This window comes from Oryctolagus cuniculus, chromosome 5 (genome assembly GCF_051225735.1).
Source record: "Oryctolagus cuniculus isolate XC-2025 breed Fujian yellow rabbit chromosome 5, ASM5122573v1, whole genome shotgun sequence".
NCBI classification, from domain to species: domain Eukaryota; kingdom Metazoa; phylum Chordata; class Mammalia; order Lagomorpha; family Leporidae; genus Oryctolagus; species Oryctolagus cuniculus.
This window is the reverse complement of record NC_142871.1, coordinates 131,447,578-131,462,294: the sequence shown is the minus strand read 5'-3', so window position 1 is coordinate 131,462,294 and position 14,717 is coordinate 131,447,578. Positions and strand designations below refer to the sequence as shown.

The 14,717-nt window shown below is 44.1% G+C and overlaps 1 protein-coding gene and 1 pseudogene across 2 annotated transcripts in view; both read left to right on the top strand.

Moving 5' to 3' along the window:
* The window catches only part of ZFAND3 (zinc finger AN1-type containing 3), a 330,833-nt gene that overhangs the window by 291,575 nt on the left and 24,541 nt on the right, over positions 1-14,717 (top strand). For both annotated transcript variants that reach the window (XM_002714678.6, XM_070074120.2), the window contains one exon: positions 4,771-4,938. In XM_002714678.6, the coding sequence (XP_002714724.1) occupies positions 4,771-4,938 (168 nt within the window). The remainder of the gene's footprint in view (positions 1-4,770; positions 4,939-14,717) is intronic.
* On the top strand, positions 13,160-13,219 carry LOC127493290 (U2 spliceosomal RNA; annotated as a pseudogene).

Here is a 14,717-nt window from a genome sequence, read left to right as displayed (position 1 = left end):
TGTGATAGGTTCTAAAAAAACTGATTGAGTCCCTCAAAGGCTGTCACTGAGCTGAGTTAGAACAGATTCGTCTTTCTTCCGTGGAACCGAGGGAGGGGGAGGGTGATGGTGAGGGGAATGGAAGCTGCTTTCTTCTCTTTGTTGCCGCTTGGCCTGGCCGGTTCTGTTCTGCGTTGTGAGTGTTGCTTGTGCAGAGGGCCACGAGCCTGCCTGTGCTGCTGGAAGGCCACAGCCGTGGGTAGTGGCCCAGGGTGTGTGCAGCCTGCCAGCTGCTCAGCGACAGCGGATTGAGAGAGGCTGGGATTCAGCTCTGACAGGCCTGACACAGTTTATTTGGAAATTTTCGGGAGAGAACATGAGTAATAAAGACAAGAACAGTGACAGTTAAGGAACAAATGTGAATTTCTGTCAGAAACAAAACAGAATTTAAAAGTAGCAGCTCTGTTTGTTGTCTCCAGTCAAGCTTTCCACTTCAGCCGTGTCCTAAATTGAACACCACAGTCAGAACACGAGTTTCTGCAATTGGGTAGGAAGGTACCACTGGAAGAATGGCTCTCTTTGAAAGGTGTATTTTTAGAATTATTGTACTTACTTCTCTGTCACAAATTAAGCAGTAGTTACCTCTAAAGCAAGAAAGCTGATGGGTCAAAATACTTTCTGTTGAGATTCTCCTTCCTTACTTCATCACAGTATTATTCTTGACCAGACTTGGCTTTGATTGATGTGGTGTATTTCTCGTTCTGTTAAACACTGGCAGAGAAACGAAGGATTTGTTAAGCACTTGCATGAGAGTTATCCAGCCCTGCATGGGTATATCCTGACTAGATTATTTTCTCAAGAAAAAGCATACTGGAGGAAAAAAATCTGCATTGTTGGCCATTTATGAAGGACTTTAATTAGAAGTCCCTCTTAACTCCTGGGGTGCGAGCAGTTTCCAGCTTGCCACTGTGGCTCCTCCTGCTGCTAATGAGCTGCTCCTTGCAAGGACTCCTTCCTTCTGACAGCTGAAGCTGCTCCAAGAGCTATTTCTGCTCACCATCCTCTCCACATTTAACCCTTACTACCTGAGTTCAGAGGCGGCAAGTTGATTATTAGGTGTTTTCCATCGTTGTTCAGGAAATTAAAAGTGCTTCAAAAAATAGGAATGTTATTTGTGAGCAAAAAGTAAATAATCAGGATTTAATTCAGTCAAGTATGAACAGTAGATGGTTCCTTTAATATTACCCATCTTTGGTTGCCTTTTTTCTGATAGTCTTTTTCTAATTGATATAACATTTATTGAATAGTTCATTGTGTAATTAGAATTCCTGCCCCGGACATCTGTTTTTCTTACTTAGGCAACTCACCCAGTGGCACAAGGTTTCATTAAGTAATTAGCAGAGGAGATGTAAATTTTACACAGACATGATGAGGATACTATGGACTGCTATCATTTTGTTAGCTTCTAATGAAAGCTCTAAGTTGACTTGTGAGAAGGTGCCAAAGAATGATTTGCTTAGCTAAGAAGTTAGCATTGCTGCTTTCCTGGTTGGCACCATGAGGAAGGTGGCAAACATTTGGGGAACTGTTTTCTTCTCTGTGGTGAAGAGAAGGCTCAAGGTTCAAGGATCCTTTCCATCTAAATAGAATCAACAGAGAGAAAAGTGAGTGAGTATGTTCATGTTATCTTTGAATATCTGAGAGTAGTTCCTTGATTCTAAAAAATTGTGTTTTTCGTTAGACATTTTGTCTGCCTTGCTGTAGAATCTAAGACTGCTTGCTTCCCGCAACTGAGACTTCCAGTACGTGGGTGCTGTTGGTGGTGGAACTGTGTAGATGCGGGAGGTTGACTTTCAGAGGACCCAGGCCTGGTGTACTTTGAGGACAGCTAGAAACTGTTGACAGTGTCAGAAACCTCCCTCAGGACCCACTGCCACAGGATGCCCCATGCCTGCTGCCTGCCAGTGTAGAGAACTCTGTAGTTTCTGTATCCACGTGGAATGGTTAGAGGAAAATGATCAGCACAGGACCTTGTGAAGGTCGTCTTTGGTGGTGGTGTTGAATGTTCATTGACCAGATAAGGTGGGGAATAAGAGTGGGCGGATCCAACTTTGGGGGATCCCATCAAATGACTTGATGGTCATGAGCAATGATTATGATTAGATAAATGTAAATTCTGTTTCTCAGTCAGAGGAATCATACATTTAAAAGTATTTTCTGCACATATCACCCTTTGCTTGTTTCAAAATAGTTAGGTCTGGATAGCACTACGACACCTGGGATTTCTTTTCTTTTTTTCTTTTCTGTTCTCTTTATTTTTTAGCTTTATTATCACATTGAAATTAAGTTGTCTTTTCTTTGTAGCAAAGGTTTGCTTTAGCAATGGAGGTGAGTGCTCTGTAGGCAGACCGTATACATTTGACAGTTCGGAACACATTCATGTGGAAGGAACTTGCATTTCCAGACACACACCTAGTTCTTACAGAGGTGTGAACAAAAGAGGCTGCAGGCTCTGAGCGGTCCCCTCTCATGTGGGAGGTGTGCGGGCAACATGCCAAGACCCTCCAGATTTTAACAATATTGATGAACAGGCTTCCACTGCCTCCCCTTCCCGCCACCCCCATCAGATAAGGGGAGTGATTTCTTGTATAGAAGCTTCAAATTTAGGAGCTTGTCTAGAACAAACATAATTTTTTACTCCAGAATTTTCCTTTTATAAAAATAAAATCTAAGTAGGGTTATTAATACAAATAGTGTGATTGCTGGCTTGTGAAAAAGTACCCCCCCCCCCCCCGCCCCCGAGAGCAATGTGCTTCATACAAAGTGAATTCCTTTTGGCTGGCTGCTTTGTAATGATTTACATTTAGATTGTTGCTTGTCGTTCTTGTGATGGCAGCAGGGAGAGGGGGCTGGCGTGTCTGTGGCTGCCTTAGTCACCACACTGGCTGGGTCTGGACAGCTGTGCCCAGCAGCGCTGGGAAATAGGCTGAACTTGCTTCCATCAAAGGCCTTATTTAGTTGGTTTGTATTGGGGAAAATGTCGTGTCCGACTAGAAGAGTTAAATGAGATGAAAAATGAAGTTTGCAGTTGCTAAGAGTGGCGCAGGACCTGCTTATGCCAGTGCAGTCTGGTGGGGCTGTCACTGTTCCGGCCAATGGAGAACCTCAGTGAGGTACAGCATCTCCTCACACAAAGGCAGGCTGGGCAGGGGCGCAGCCTGCACTAGACCACATCCAGCAGGCTGCAGCTTCTCACTGGAACCAACGTAAATAGCAAGCCAGGACTGCCCACGAGAAGATCCATTCCGTGAGGAAAGCCCTCCTGAAGCTTACCTTCTCTGGGGGGATGTACATCAGGAACAGGGAGGAGGGGGGGTGGCGGGGCAGGGAAGTGTGGTCCTGATGTGATGATGCAAGAAAGCTCCACTGAAGATGTGACTTGAGAGCAAAGACGTACTAAAGGAGGTGAGGTCTCACAGAGAGCTGTGACAAGTGCTCCAGACGAGGGGACAGAAGCTGCCAAGGCTCAGGGCAGTAGACAGTAATGAGGCTTGTGTGAATGCAGCAAAGGGGGAAAGCAGCAGGAGCTATGAGGTGAGGTAGAGGGAGGTAGATGGTACAGAGCCTTTGAGGATCCCAGTGTGCATTTGGATTGTACTCTGAGAAGGGGCACTGCACTGTTAGTAGGGTTTGAGCAGGGAAGTGATATGATTCTAACTTGATTTTTGACAGAATCACTTGGTTCCTATGTGGAAAATAAGCTGTAGGAGTAAAGGGGTCAGTAGGAAGAGGTCAGCCTGATACTAGGCTGGAGGAGATGGTGGTGGCTTAGAACAAGCTGAGGGTAGTGGAGGGGTAAGAGTGGTAGGATCTGGTAGACCATTTAGGACTACTCTGCTTCTGCCTGTGCCTGCCGTTGTGGCACCCTCCTGGGGTTGTAGTGCCGTAGGACAGTTTGCTTGTGAACAAGCAGAGATGCTTCATGTTTGGTAAAGTTGAATTAATCTTCAGCATTAGAGCCTGATTTTGCATTTAGAAGAAGTGGAAAAGATTATAGAGTGATTGTTGTGCTGCAGTATGTTAGGTCCACATCCTGTATCAGAGTATCTGAGTTGAATCCTAGCTACTCTACTTATCCAGCTTCCTGCCAACGCATTTGGGAAGGCAGTAGACGGTGGCTCATTTCTTGGATCCTTGCTGCCCACATAGAGTTCTTGGCTTCTGACTTTGGCCTGACCCAACCCTGGCCATTGGCAGGCACTTGGGCGAGTGAACTATTTTTGCCCTGTCTTTCCCCCCTTCTTATGTCATCTTGCTTTTCAAAAAAATAAGTCTTTTTGAAGAGGTTATAGAGAATCAAATACTGGCTTTGGTTTTGGAATTGTGCTAAGCGTAATGATTTAAATGTTCATGAGATATAGTCTCTTATCTAAAGAATGACAGTCTACTTGACAATAAGCAAGATAACTAAGAGGAGGTTAAATAATCAATACAATCAGTATTCATTTAGGGTCCAGTGAAGAGGTACAGCCAAGAGACTGGTTTTGTTGAACTGTCCAGCCTGGCTCAGGCCTTCCTTGTCAGAAGCGGGCCGTAAATGTGCATGCCTGTCATAGTTTGTACAGTGTAATAAGCCAAGCAAGTCAGCATTGGTCACCTGTGTGCACGGGTCCAGTTCCTTGCTGGACAAGGACAATAGCTTGGTCGGAAGAGTGCCTGGCAGTACATGAAGTCAGCGGTACTCCTCAGGCCAGGCACTATCCTGATCACCAAATGTGTTGTTTTGGTCAGATTCACAATCTGAGAACGAGGCTTCGCCAGTGAAACGGCCACGGCTACTGGAGAACACCGAACGGTCTGAGGAAACCAGCCGATCTAAACAGAAGAGTCGACGTCGGTGCTTCCAGTGCCAAACCAAACTGGAGCTGGTGCAGCAGGAGTTGGGATCCTGTCGCTGTGGTAAGCATCTCCCCCCGTGGCCTGATGGAGACAGTATCCAGTATCCTTGACCACCCTGGCACAGCTTGGGAAATGATTCTTAAGAGGCGAAGTCCTTTGTTATTCTGAGTACCACCCTGCTAGCTGTGGGATTAATGCTTGAGGAATTGGGAGTGCAAATCGTATGGCTTGGGTGAACCCAGACCTTACTCTTTCACTGTGTTTTGCTCAACCCTGCCAGGAAATTTTAAGGACAGGAGTACTAGGGTTTGCCAAGGAAACTGCGGTGCAGTGACTAACCAGCTCCCCTCATGTGAGCTGCAGATCCTTGCCTTGGTGCGCACATGGTCCACTGGGAGCTTCAGCAGTCTGGTCTGTTAGGAGCACTGGGAAGCCTCCCTGACTGTGTGCCTCCTGCTTTTTCAGCATTGACCTTTGGGTGTCCTGTGGGATTTTCCTGTATCTCGTTTCTTGTTTTCTAACACCAAACCCTGGGTGTTACACAGGAGTTACCACCGCAGGGCAAGCATTTGGTCCATTGGGTGTGCTGTCTTGCTTCTGGCTGTGACTGTACCTCCTCTCTTCGTCAGGCAAGCAGTGAGAATTCACAGTTTAGTGCTGAGATCCACAGATGATGTAGCCCGGTCTCGCAGTTTACCCTTCAGCTTTGATGCAAACCAACTAATTTCCTAAAATTTGTAGCACTGGCCAGCTGAAGAAATCCAGAAATATGTGTTAGATGACTTCTGTGCATCCCAGTGAAGCCAGCTGCACTGAAAGTGTGGGCTCCTCTGCTGTGCTCCTCATCCTTCCGGGCAGCAGGCTCATCTCTTATGTGCCAGTTGGGTCTGCATGGGTTTTAAATGATCTAATGTGTCTTCCTTTGGCTTGTGCTGTATTCCTTTTTTTAGTCTTAAGATTTATTTTTATTTGAAAGGTGGAGTTACAGAGAGAAGAGGGAGAGATCGTCCATCTGTGGGTTCACTCCCCAAGTGGCCGCATTGGCCAGAGCTGGGCAGGGCCAAAGCTAGGATTTCCTCTGGGTCTTACATATGGGTACAGGAGCCTCTAAGTACTTGGACCATCTTCCACTGCTTTCTCAGGCTCATCTATCAAAGAGTTGTATCAAAAGTGGAGCAGCCAGGACTTTGAACAGATGCACATATGGAATGCCAGCATTGCAGGTGCAGCTTAATGTGTTAACATCACAATCCTGGACCCTGAGCCCTATTCTGAGCGTCTCCTTGATGAAAAGTTGACTTTTCTGTTGGAGTAGAAAGCCTGCTGGTAGGATCTGGCACTGTGGTGCAGTGGGTTAAAACCCTGGCCTGTGGTGCCAGCATCCCATATGGGCACTGGTTTGAGTCCTAGCTGCTCTATTTCCCATCCAGCTCTTTGCTATGGCCTGGGGAAGCAGTGGAAGATGGCTCAATGCTTGGGCCCCTGCTCCCATGTGGGAGGTGGGAGACTCAGATGAAGCTCCTGGCTTTGGATCAGCCCAGCTCTGGCCGCTTCAGCCATTTGGGGAGTGAACCAGTGGATGGAAGATCCTCTGTGTCTCTATTTCTCTCTGTAACTCTTTCAAATAAATAAAACAAATCTTAAAAAAAAAAAAAAAAAGACGGCAGTGGGCACATGCCTTATCTCTGGGACTATCTGACAAATAGCTCTGTGTGCTTCCTGCCTGTCTGCTTGGATCTCTGTAGAAGAGGGTGGGTTATATGGGTATTTCCTTGAAGATGCACCCAGTGTTGGAGAGATATTTAACTGCCTTGAAAGATTTTAGAGGGGGGAACTCAATCATTTACTACTGAAAGTGAGGACCCAGAAAGGTAGTCTGAACTCAAACAAGAACACTTTCTCACAAGAGAAAATCATATATATATTTTTTTTCCTCACAATATTTTCTTCCATTCCCCTTCCACGCAGTACAGGTTATTAACTGCTGACAAGAAATTCACATCTCATAAATAATGCTTAAGAGCCATTGCTATATAAATTGAATGTGTTATGAATTGTGATGGGCCTTTTTGTAGCATTCGATGCCTAGAGCAGGAAGAACAGAGGATGTCATTTTCATTAATTTCTAATGAGGTGCCAATTAAAGGCAGGGAAGATGCTCCAAAGGGAAGAGTGGCCAAGCTCCCCTGAATCCTCCACCCTGGGGCTGTCATCCGAACACTGCCAGCAAAGCCTTCTCTAAAAATTCCATTAAATTACAGACTCATCGCGAGCACACACAGACACATTCAGCTTCCCTTTGATCTTCAAAAGAGCAATTTGTAAGGCGAGTTCTGAGCCTTCTCACATAGGGAACAGCAATAGGTGATAGGAATTGTTAATTGGCAAGACAGTCGTGGGCTTTCAGTGAGGAGGTGAATTTTGAAGACGAGTTCTCCTCTGCCTTACTATGACTAGGTAACCTTTAAGTCAACGAAACCAAAGGAGCACCCTGTTCCTGGGAAATCTGTTAGGGTGCCAATTAGAAGAGGCATGTGGCGAGGCTGCATCCTAGAGCATCTCCAACAGATTAACTTCTCAAGATAGAAAACAGTTACATCAAAATGGATTTATTTGTTTCATTTTGTCCTCAGTGGGCAGACTGATCAGCTCATTTGCAATGCCTTGAGTCTTGTCTCCTAGAGGTTGCCCCCTAAAGGGTGTTCTGGAGTCTAGCCATCCTCATCCAATCTGGACACAGGAATACTATCTGCTCTAAGCAGATCTTGCCTGGTACACAGCATGGTTTTCTGATCACTGTGCGTTGCTTTCCAGAGCCACAGAATTAATTTTTAAATTCCATTCTAAGAGCTTGAATAAGTTTTTGCATATTTTTGATTGATGGTGACATAACAGACTATAAGCTCCCTTTTGAGACAGTAGTGCTTTTACTAGTAAGTTTTCTATTCACTTATGAAGTCCAGAGTGATGTTTTAGCTAGGGCTTCTTATCATCTCCAGGTACCTCAGTGGCCATTTCTACCTTATCATTCACTGTCAAACCAGATCCAGTAAACCTCTGTTGAGCTAGGACTGCATACAAAGCATTTTGCTGGGTTTTATGGAGAATGTAGGAACTAGAGATAGAGCATCTCGGTTGGTGATCTCAAACCCACCAGCACCTGGAGGGTGTATGAAAACAGGTTGCTGGGCTCCACCCCCAGCAGTACTTGCTCAGAGAAGAAGTTTTCAGACGATGCTGATACTGCTTGTCAGAGGACTATACTTGAGAACCAATGCTGTAGGCAATTCTCAGTCTTTGGGCGCTATTAAAAAAAAAAAAAAAAAAACTGAGTCTAACAAAACACTTAAGTCAGAAGAGTTCCCCTAGGTACTGCTTTCAACTTTTTATTTTTTATTTTGAAATATTTTTAGTTCTTCAGCTTTGTGAACTTCAGAGAGTATTTTCCAAGAATATGAGTATCATTTTATAAAGCCACAACATATTGATTCTGACAAAATACTTTATATCAAGACTGTTGTCCCGGGCCAGCATTGTGGCATAGCACGTAAAAGCCACCACCTGCAATGCCACCATCCCACATGAGTGCCAATTCAAGTCCTAGCTGCTCTACTTCCGATCCGGTTCCCTGCTAATGTGCCTGGGAAAGCAGCAGCAGATGACCAAGTGTTTGAGCCCTTGTACCCACGTGGGAGACCTTAGTGAAGCTCCTGGCCCCTGGCTTCAACCTGGCCCAGCCCTGGCTGTTGGTTGCCATCTGGGGAGTATACCAGCAGATGGAAGTTCTCTCTTTCCCTATCTCTCCCTCTCTCTGTAACGCTAACTTTGAAATAAATTTAAAGATCTTTTAAAAAAAAAAGTATAAAAGAGTAGCTTTCTTAAAAAAAAGTTTTCTATAATCTAGTTTTATTAGTTCTCTCTAAAGGATCTTTCATTTTCTCAGCTCCCCCATCCTCCTGTAGTGTGGGATCTAGTTCATGATCAAGTGTGAGTTTAGTTGTCATGTTTATTTAGATTATTTTAAATTTTTTCAAATATTTTGACATAAAAATTTTATGTATTTTTGGGGTATTCTATGATGTTTTGTTACATGTATGCATTATATAATAGGGTAAATATATTTATCCCTTTAATCATTTAACATTACTTTTTTGTGAAAATACCCCAGATCTGTTCTGCTCAAGGTTTTTTAGTTGGTGGTGGTGGTGCTTCATTTGAAAGACAGATAAATCTTAGATCCACTGGTTCACTGACTCACTCCCCAAATGCCTGCAGCAGCTGGGGCAGGGCTGGGCCAGGCTGAAGCCAGGAGACAGGAATTCCATCTGGATGTCTCATGTAGTTGGGAGGGACCCAAAGCCCTGAGCCCTCAGCCACTGGCTGCCTCCCAGATGTATTGGTGGGAAGATGGTTTGGAAGCAGAGGAGATGGGACTTGAGCCAGCACTCCAGCGTGAGATGCAGGCATCCCCAGCAGTAGCTTAACCTGTGTCAGAATGCCCACCCCTTCTGGTTTGTTTTTTAATAGAGAATTATATGTTATATTAGTTACAGTAACCCTACTATGCAGTAGAACCCCAGAACTTCTTACCGCTCTCCAGCTATCTGTCCCCTCGTAGCCATCAATCAGCCCTTCCCCATCCCTTCCTCTCCACTTCCCTCCCCAGCCTCTGGTATAAATAACATTATATTTTTAACTTTATAAGGTCACCTGTTTTTCAAATTCCACGTATGTGTGAGTCATTTGTGCTTGACTTAATTTATTTAACATAATGATTCCCAGTTTTATCTGTTGTTGGAAATAATAAAATTCCTTCTTCTTATGACTAAGTAGTATTTCATTGTACATGTGTACCACATTTTCTTTATCCATGCATTAGTGGAGGGACACTTACATTGTTTCCATTTTTGGTTAGTATGAATAGTGCCTGTAGTAAACACAGGAGTGCAGATAGCTCCTAAATGGGCTTGCTGATCATATGGCAGTTCTACTTTTGGTTTTTAAGGAGTCACTCTACTGTTTTCCACAGTCCTGGACTGATTAACATTCCCACCAGCAGTGTGCGAGGGCTCCCTTTCCTCCATGTCCTGGCCAACACTTGGGATCTTTTGTCTTTTTGGTAATAACCAGTCTTCCTAGAGTGAAATGAAAGCTCTTTGTGGTTTTGGTTAGCATTTCCCTGATGATGAGTGATGTTGAGCATTTTTGCACGTGTCTGTTGGCTTTTTTATGTCTTCCTTTGAGAAATGTCTATTTAAATCAACTACCCATTTTTAGGTTGATTTTTGTTTTGTTTTGTTTAGCCAGTGAGTTTCTTACATACTCTGGCTTTTTTTTTTTTTTTTTTTTTTTGACAGGCAGAGTGAACAGTGAGAGAGAGAGACAGAGAGAAAGGTCTTCCTTTGCCGTTGGTTCACCCTCCAATGGCCGCCGCTGCCGGCGCGCTGCGGCCGGCGCACCGCGCTGATCCGATGGCAGGAGCCAGGAGCCAGGTGCTTTTCCTGGTCTCCCATGGGGTGCAGGGCCCAAGCACCTGGGCCATCCTCCACTGCACTCCCTGGCCACAGCAGAGAGCTGGCCTGGAAGAGGGGCAACCGGGACAGAATCCGGCGCCCCGATCGGGACTAGAACCCGGTGTGCCGGCGCCGCAAGGCGGAGGATTAGCCTAGTGAGCCGCGGCGCCGGCCCCATACTCTGGCTATTAACCTCGTGTCAGATGTATGGCTTCTAAATATTTTCTCTCATTTTGTAGGTTGTCTCTTCTCTCTGATTCTATTCTGTGCTGAAGCTCTTTGATGAAATCTCATTTGTATACTTTTGCTTTTGTTTCTTGTGTTTTTGGGGTCTGATCCAGAAAACCTATGCCCATTCTAATGTCCTAAAGTGTTTTTCCTGTTTTCCTATAATAATTTCCAAGTTTCAGGTCTCACATTTAGGTCTTTAATCCATTTTTGAGTTAAATTTTTTTTTTTTACATGGTGAGAGATAGGGGGCTAGTTTCATTCTTCTGCATGTGGCTATACAATTGTGCCGGCCCCAATTTTTTCCAGTGCACTTTCCAGTGTCTTTTTTCCAATGTACTTTCTTAGCACCTTTGTCAAAGATCAGTTGACTGTATATCCATGAGTTTACTTCTAAGGTTTCTGTTATTTTTCATGGATCTGTTTTTATGTCAGTGCCATGTTTTAATTGCTATAGCTTTGTAATACATTTTAAAGTCAGGTAGTATAATACCTCCTGGTTTGTTCTTTTTGCTTAAGTTCGTTTTTGCTCTCTGGGGTCTTTTGTAGTTCCATATGATTTTTAGTAGTGTGTTTTCTAGGTTTTTTTTTTTTTTTTTTTTTTTTGTTTTGTTTTGTTTTGTTTTGTTTTTGTTTTTGGACAAGGCAGAGTGGACAGAGAGAGAGAAAGGTCTTCCTTTTCCGTTGGTTCACCCCCGGCGCATCGTGCTGATCCAAAGCCAGGAGCCAAGTGCTTCTCCTGGTCTCCCATGCGGGTGCAGGGCCCAAGGACTTGGGCCATCCTCCACTGCACTCCTGGGCTATAGCAGAGAGCTGGACAGGAAGGGGAGCAACTGGGACAGAACCGGTGCCCCGACCGGGACTAGAACCCGGTGTGCCGGTGCTGCAGGCTGAGGATTAGCCTATTGAGCCACTGTGCCAGCCTAGTTCTAGGAGAATGCCATTAAGATTTTGATAGGTATTACATTTGGTCTATAAATCACTTTGAATAGTGTACACATTTTAATGATCCTGATTCTTCTAATCCATGAACATGGGGTGTCTTTTCCATTTCTTTGTGCCTTCAGTTTCTTTCATTGATGATTTTCATTGATGAAATCTTCCCCCTCTTTGGTTAAATTTATTCTTAAGTGGATGATTGTTGATGAGTTTTTTTTGTTTGTTTGTAGCTATTGAAAATCTTGCCTTTTTTTTTTTCAGATGGTTCACTATTGGTATATAAAAACACTACTGATTTTTATACATTGACTGTGTGTCCTGCAATTTTGCTGGATTTATTAGTTCTAACAGATTTTTGGTAGAATCTTTAGAAATTTCTTATTTATAAGATCATGTCATCTGATGTTTTAGGCTCTTAATCTGGAACATGTTCACAACCTTTCTGTTTGAGAATATAGACCTCTCTTCCCCCTGCGTGCCTTTTGTTTTGTTTTTGTTTTTTAAATACAGCCCTCTCTGTTCCGGGTTTGTTTGATATTTATTCATTATTGGATTCAGACCTTGTAGCCCCAGCCAGAAGACTGCATAGGTGTTGATGTGTCGTCCCTGGGCTTTCACACTGGGAGGCACAAGTGTCCATCAGACCCTCATTCTTCTTTTAGCCCCACAATTTTGATGCCAATTTTTATTCACCCACCGCTTACTCTTTTCTCCTTGTACCTAATAGGCAGCCTGTGGGACAGTACTTTACTCATGTAAGTGTCGTCCTGTTCTCATCAGGAGCTTTCTCTGGAGCTAGTTCCCACTGATAGTTCTTGCCTGGAGCACTTTGTACTACGATGGTGCAAAATCGTGAAATGCAGACTGCAGCTCCCCTTTCACATGCGCTAGTTAATGCCACACGTTCTCCTGTAAACGAAGCCTTATCCCTTTCTTCGGTGTCTATCTGTTATTGGTGTGGACTCATGGGCTTGTGGTTCATTGCTGTACATAATTGCTTTGGTGCTCAAGTTGTCCTGATTTGGTCAGTGGACGTTTCTCCAAGCCTGTTCCTGTGTGCTTGTGACGAGCTCTCCGTCTTGTCTTGGGGATCAGGAGACATTTCCTTATTCTTTGGTGTAGCACGTTGTATTCCAGGAACATTTTGTATTTACCTTTCCCCAATCCTGGAGTCAACCACTTGTCCAAAGATCTGCAGGATGATTTTAATATACACTCAAGTAGGAATTTGCTGGGCCTGAGGGAGAGACCTCCATAAAGTTAATCGGCGTGCAAGGCAGCCTAAGTTTTATCAGGGTAACACGCCACATGTTGTGGGGATATTGGGAGGGAGAGAGTAATTCCTCCAGGAAGACTCTGAACAGCTTTCTGCAATTGGGGCTTTAAAGGAAGAGTAGGACTTAATTGTGGGAAAACAGGGACTGCTTGGGCAGAGCTAGTGTTCTGGAGGTGACTTCTGTGTGGCCAGGGAGGGGCTTGAGAGTCAGAGACCGCTAGAAAGGGAAGGAGGGGTCCCAGGTTCCAGGAAGAGGAGTTCGGTGTTGGTTTGTGGTGAGAAGCCACCAGTGGTGTGGAATATGGCCAACATGATCTAATTTTTTATTGCTTCTCGGCCTTTTGGCTAAGATCAAGTGTAGTATGATCTAATTTTTTGACCTTTTAAAAAATTAAGCATGCAGGAAGACCACGGAAGCTATCGCGTCTTTTTGGCGGGGAGGGGATCTAGGAAGAACGGATACTGAGTCACCAAGTGAAGAGGAGTGCGCCTGGCACAGCTGTTGCTGCCTCTGCGGGGGGCTGCACGGTGAGCAGACAGCCTGAGTCCAGAGTTGGGCAAGGAGCTGCAGGGATTATGAAACATACTGGGGGCCGAAGTTACCTGGGTGATCCGTGTTGCTAGTATCGAAAAATCGGCCCAAGTGTCTATGCCTTCATTTTCATTCTCATCTAAATGTGAACCTGTCAGGAACACTGGGCATTCTGTTACGTGTCTCTAAAAGAAAGTGATGCAATATTATGTTGTTCAGGGCATAATGACAAGAAAAGAAGATCTGTGTGTGTTCAATGCAGACACCATTTTTAAAATATTTTCAGTCTGTGGTTAGTTGAATCCAGCCGACATCCATCCCGGTACCTGGAACCTCTAGGTGTGGAGGGCTGGCTGAATCTCATTGTGACACATTCATATCAGTGATGTGGAACATCTTCTTCTCGTGCTGTTTGGCCATTCATGTGTATTCTCTGTTCATACTTCAAATATTTTGCCCATTTGTACAAAAATATTACAAAATTTCCATCAAAACAGTATTTCAGTTCCTAAATGCTATGTCTTATCCATGTTTTATATTTTTTAGTGTATTTCTTTTGTCATTTATCCCTAGGAATTTTAGTTTTTTGATGATCCTATGAATTAGATTTTTATTTTCAGATTGTTAATTTGCTGCCACTCAGAACTGCAGTCAGTTTTTGTGTATTATCTTTTATCTTGCAACTTTGCTAAATTCATGTATTAGTTTTAGATTCCTCATATGTAAAGAACATCTGTGAGTATGCCATCTGCACACATAGGCAATTTTACTCCTGTCCATTCTGTATGCCTTTATTTATTTTTCTTCCCTCACTGTGTTTCGAGTGTCATATTGAAGGGAAATATTGGGACAGCCTTGCCTTCTCCTTCGTCTTAGGGCAGGAAGCTTTCAGTCTTTGACCAGTAAGCGTGATCCCGCTGTAGGCCTTGCGTGGCTGTCATCCACCCCTTAGCCTGGCAGCTTTTAGTAGTTGTTTAATTAGTGCATTTTAGGAAAACATGGAAATGTTCAAATACGTTCTCCAAAATGGATAATTTAGCCCATGATAAACCACTTTGTGGTCTATAAAAGGTCAACAGAGCTGTGTTTTGGAGGATTTTGCCATCTCATAGTGATCGCTGTTTATATTGAAGCAGTTTCCTTTTGTTAATGTTTGCATGTTGCATGTTTAGCTGGCTGGAGAGAGGAAAGCCTGCGACCCCACGGTGGGCCTCTTCTTTCCCACTCAGTGTTACAGCAAACAGGGGAGGTGCTGTCCCAGGTTATTGTCACTTGGATGATGAAAACACACCGTACTTAAAGGTACTTAATTGAATGCAAAAATCCTAAGAATCTGTAGAGAGGAAGGAGA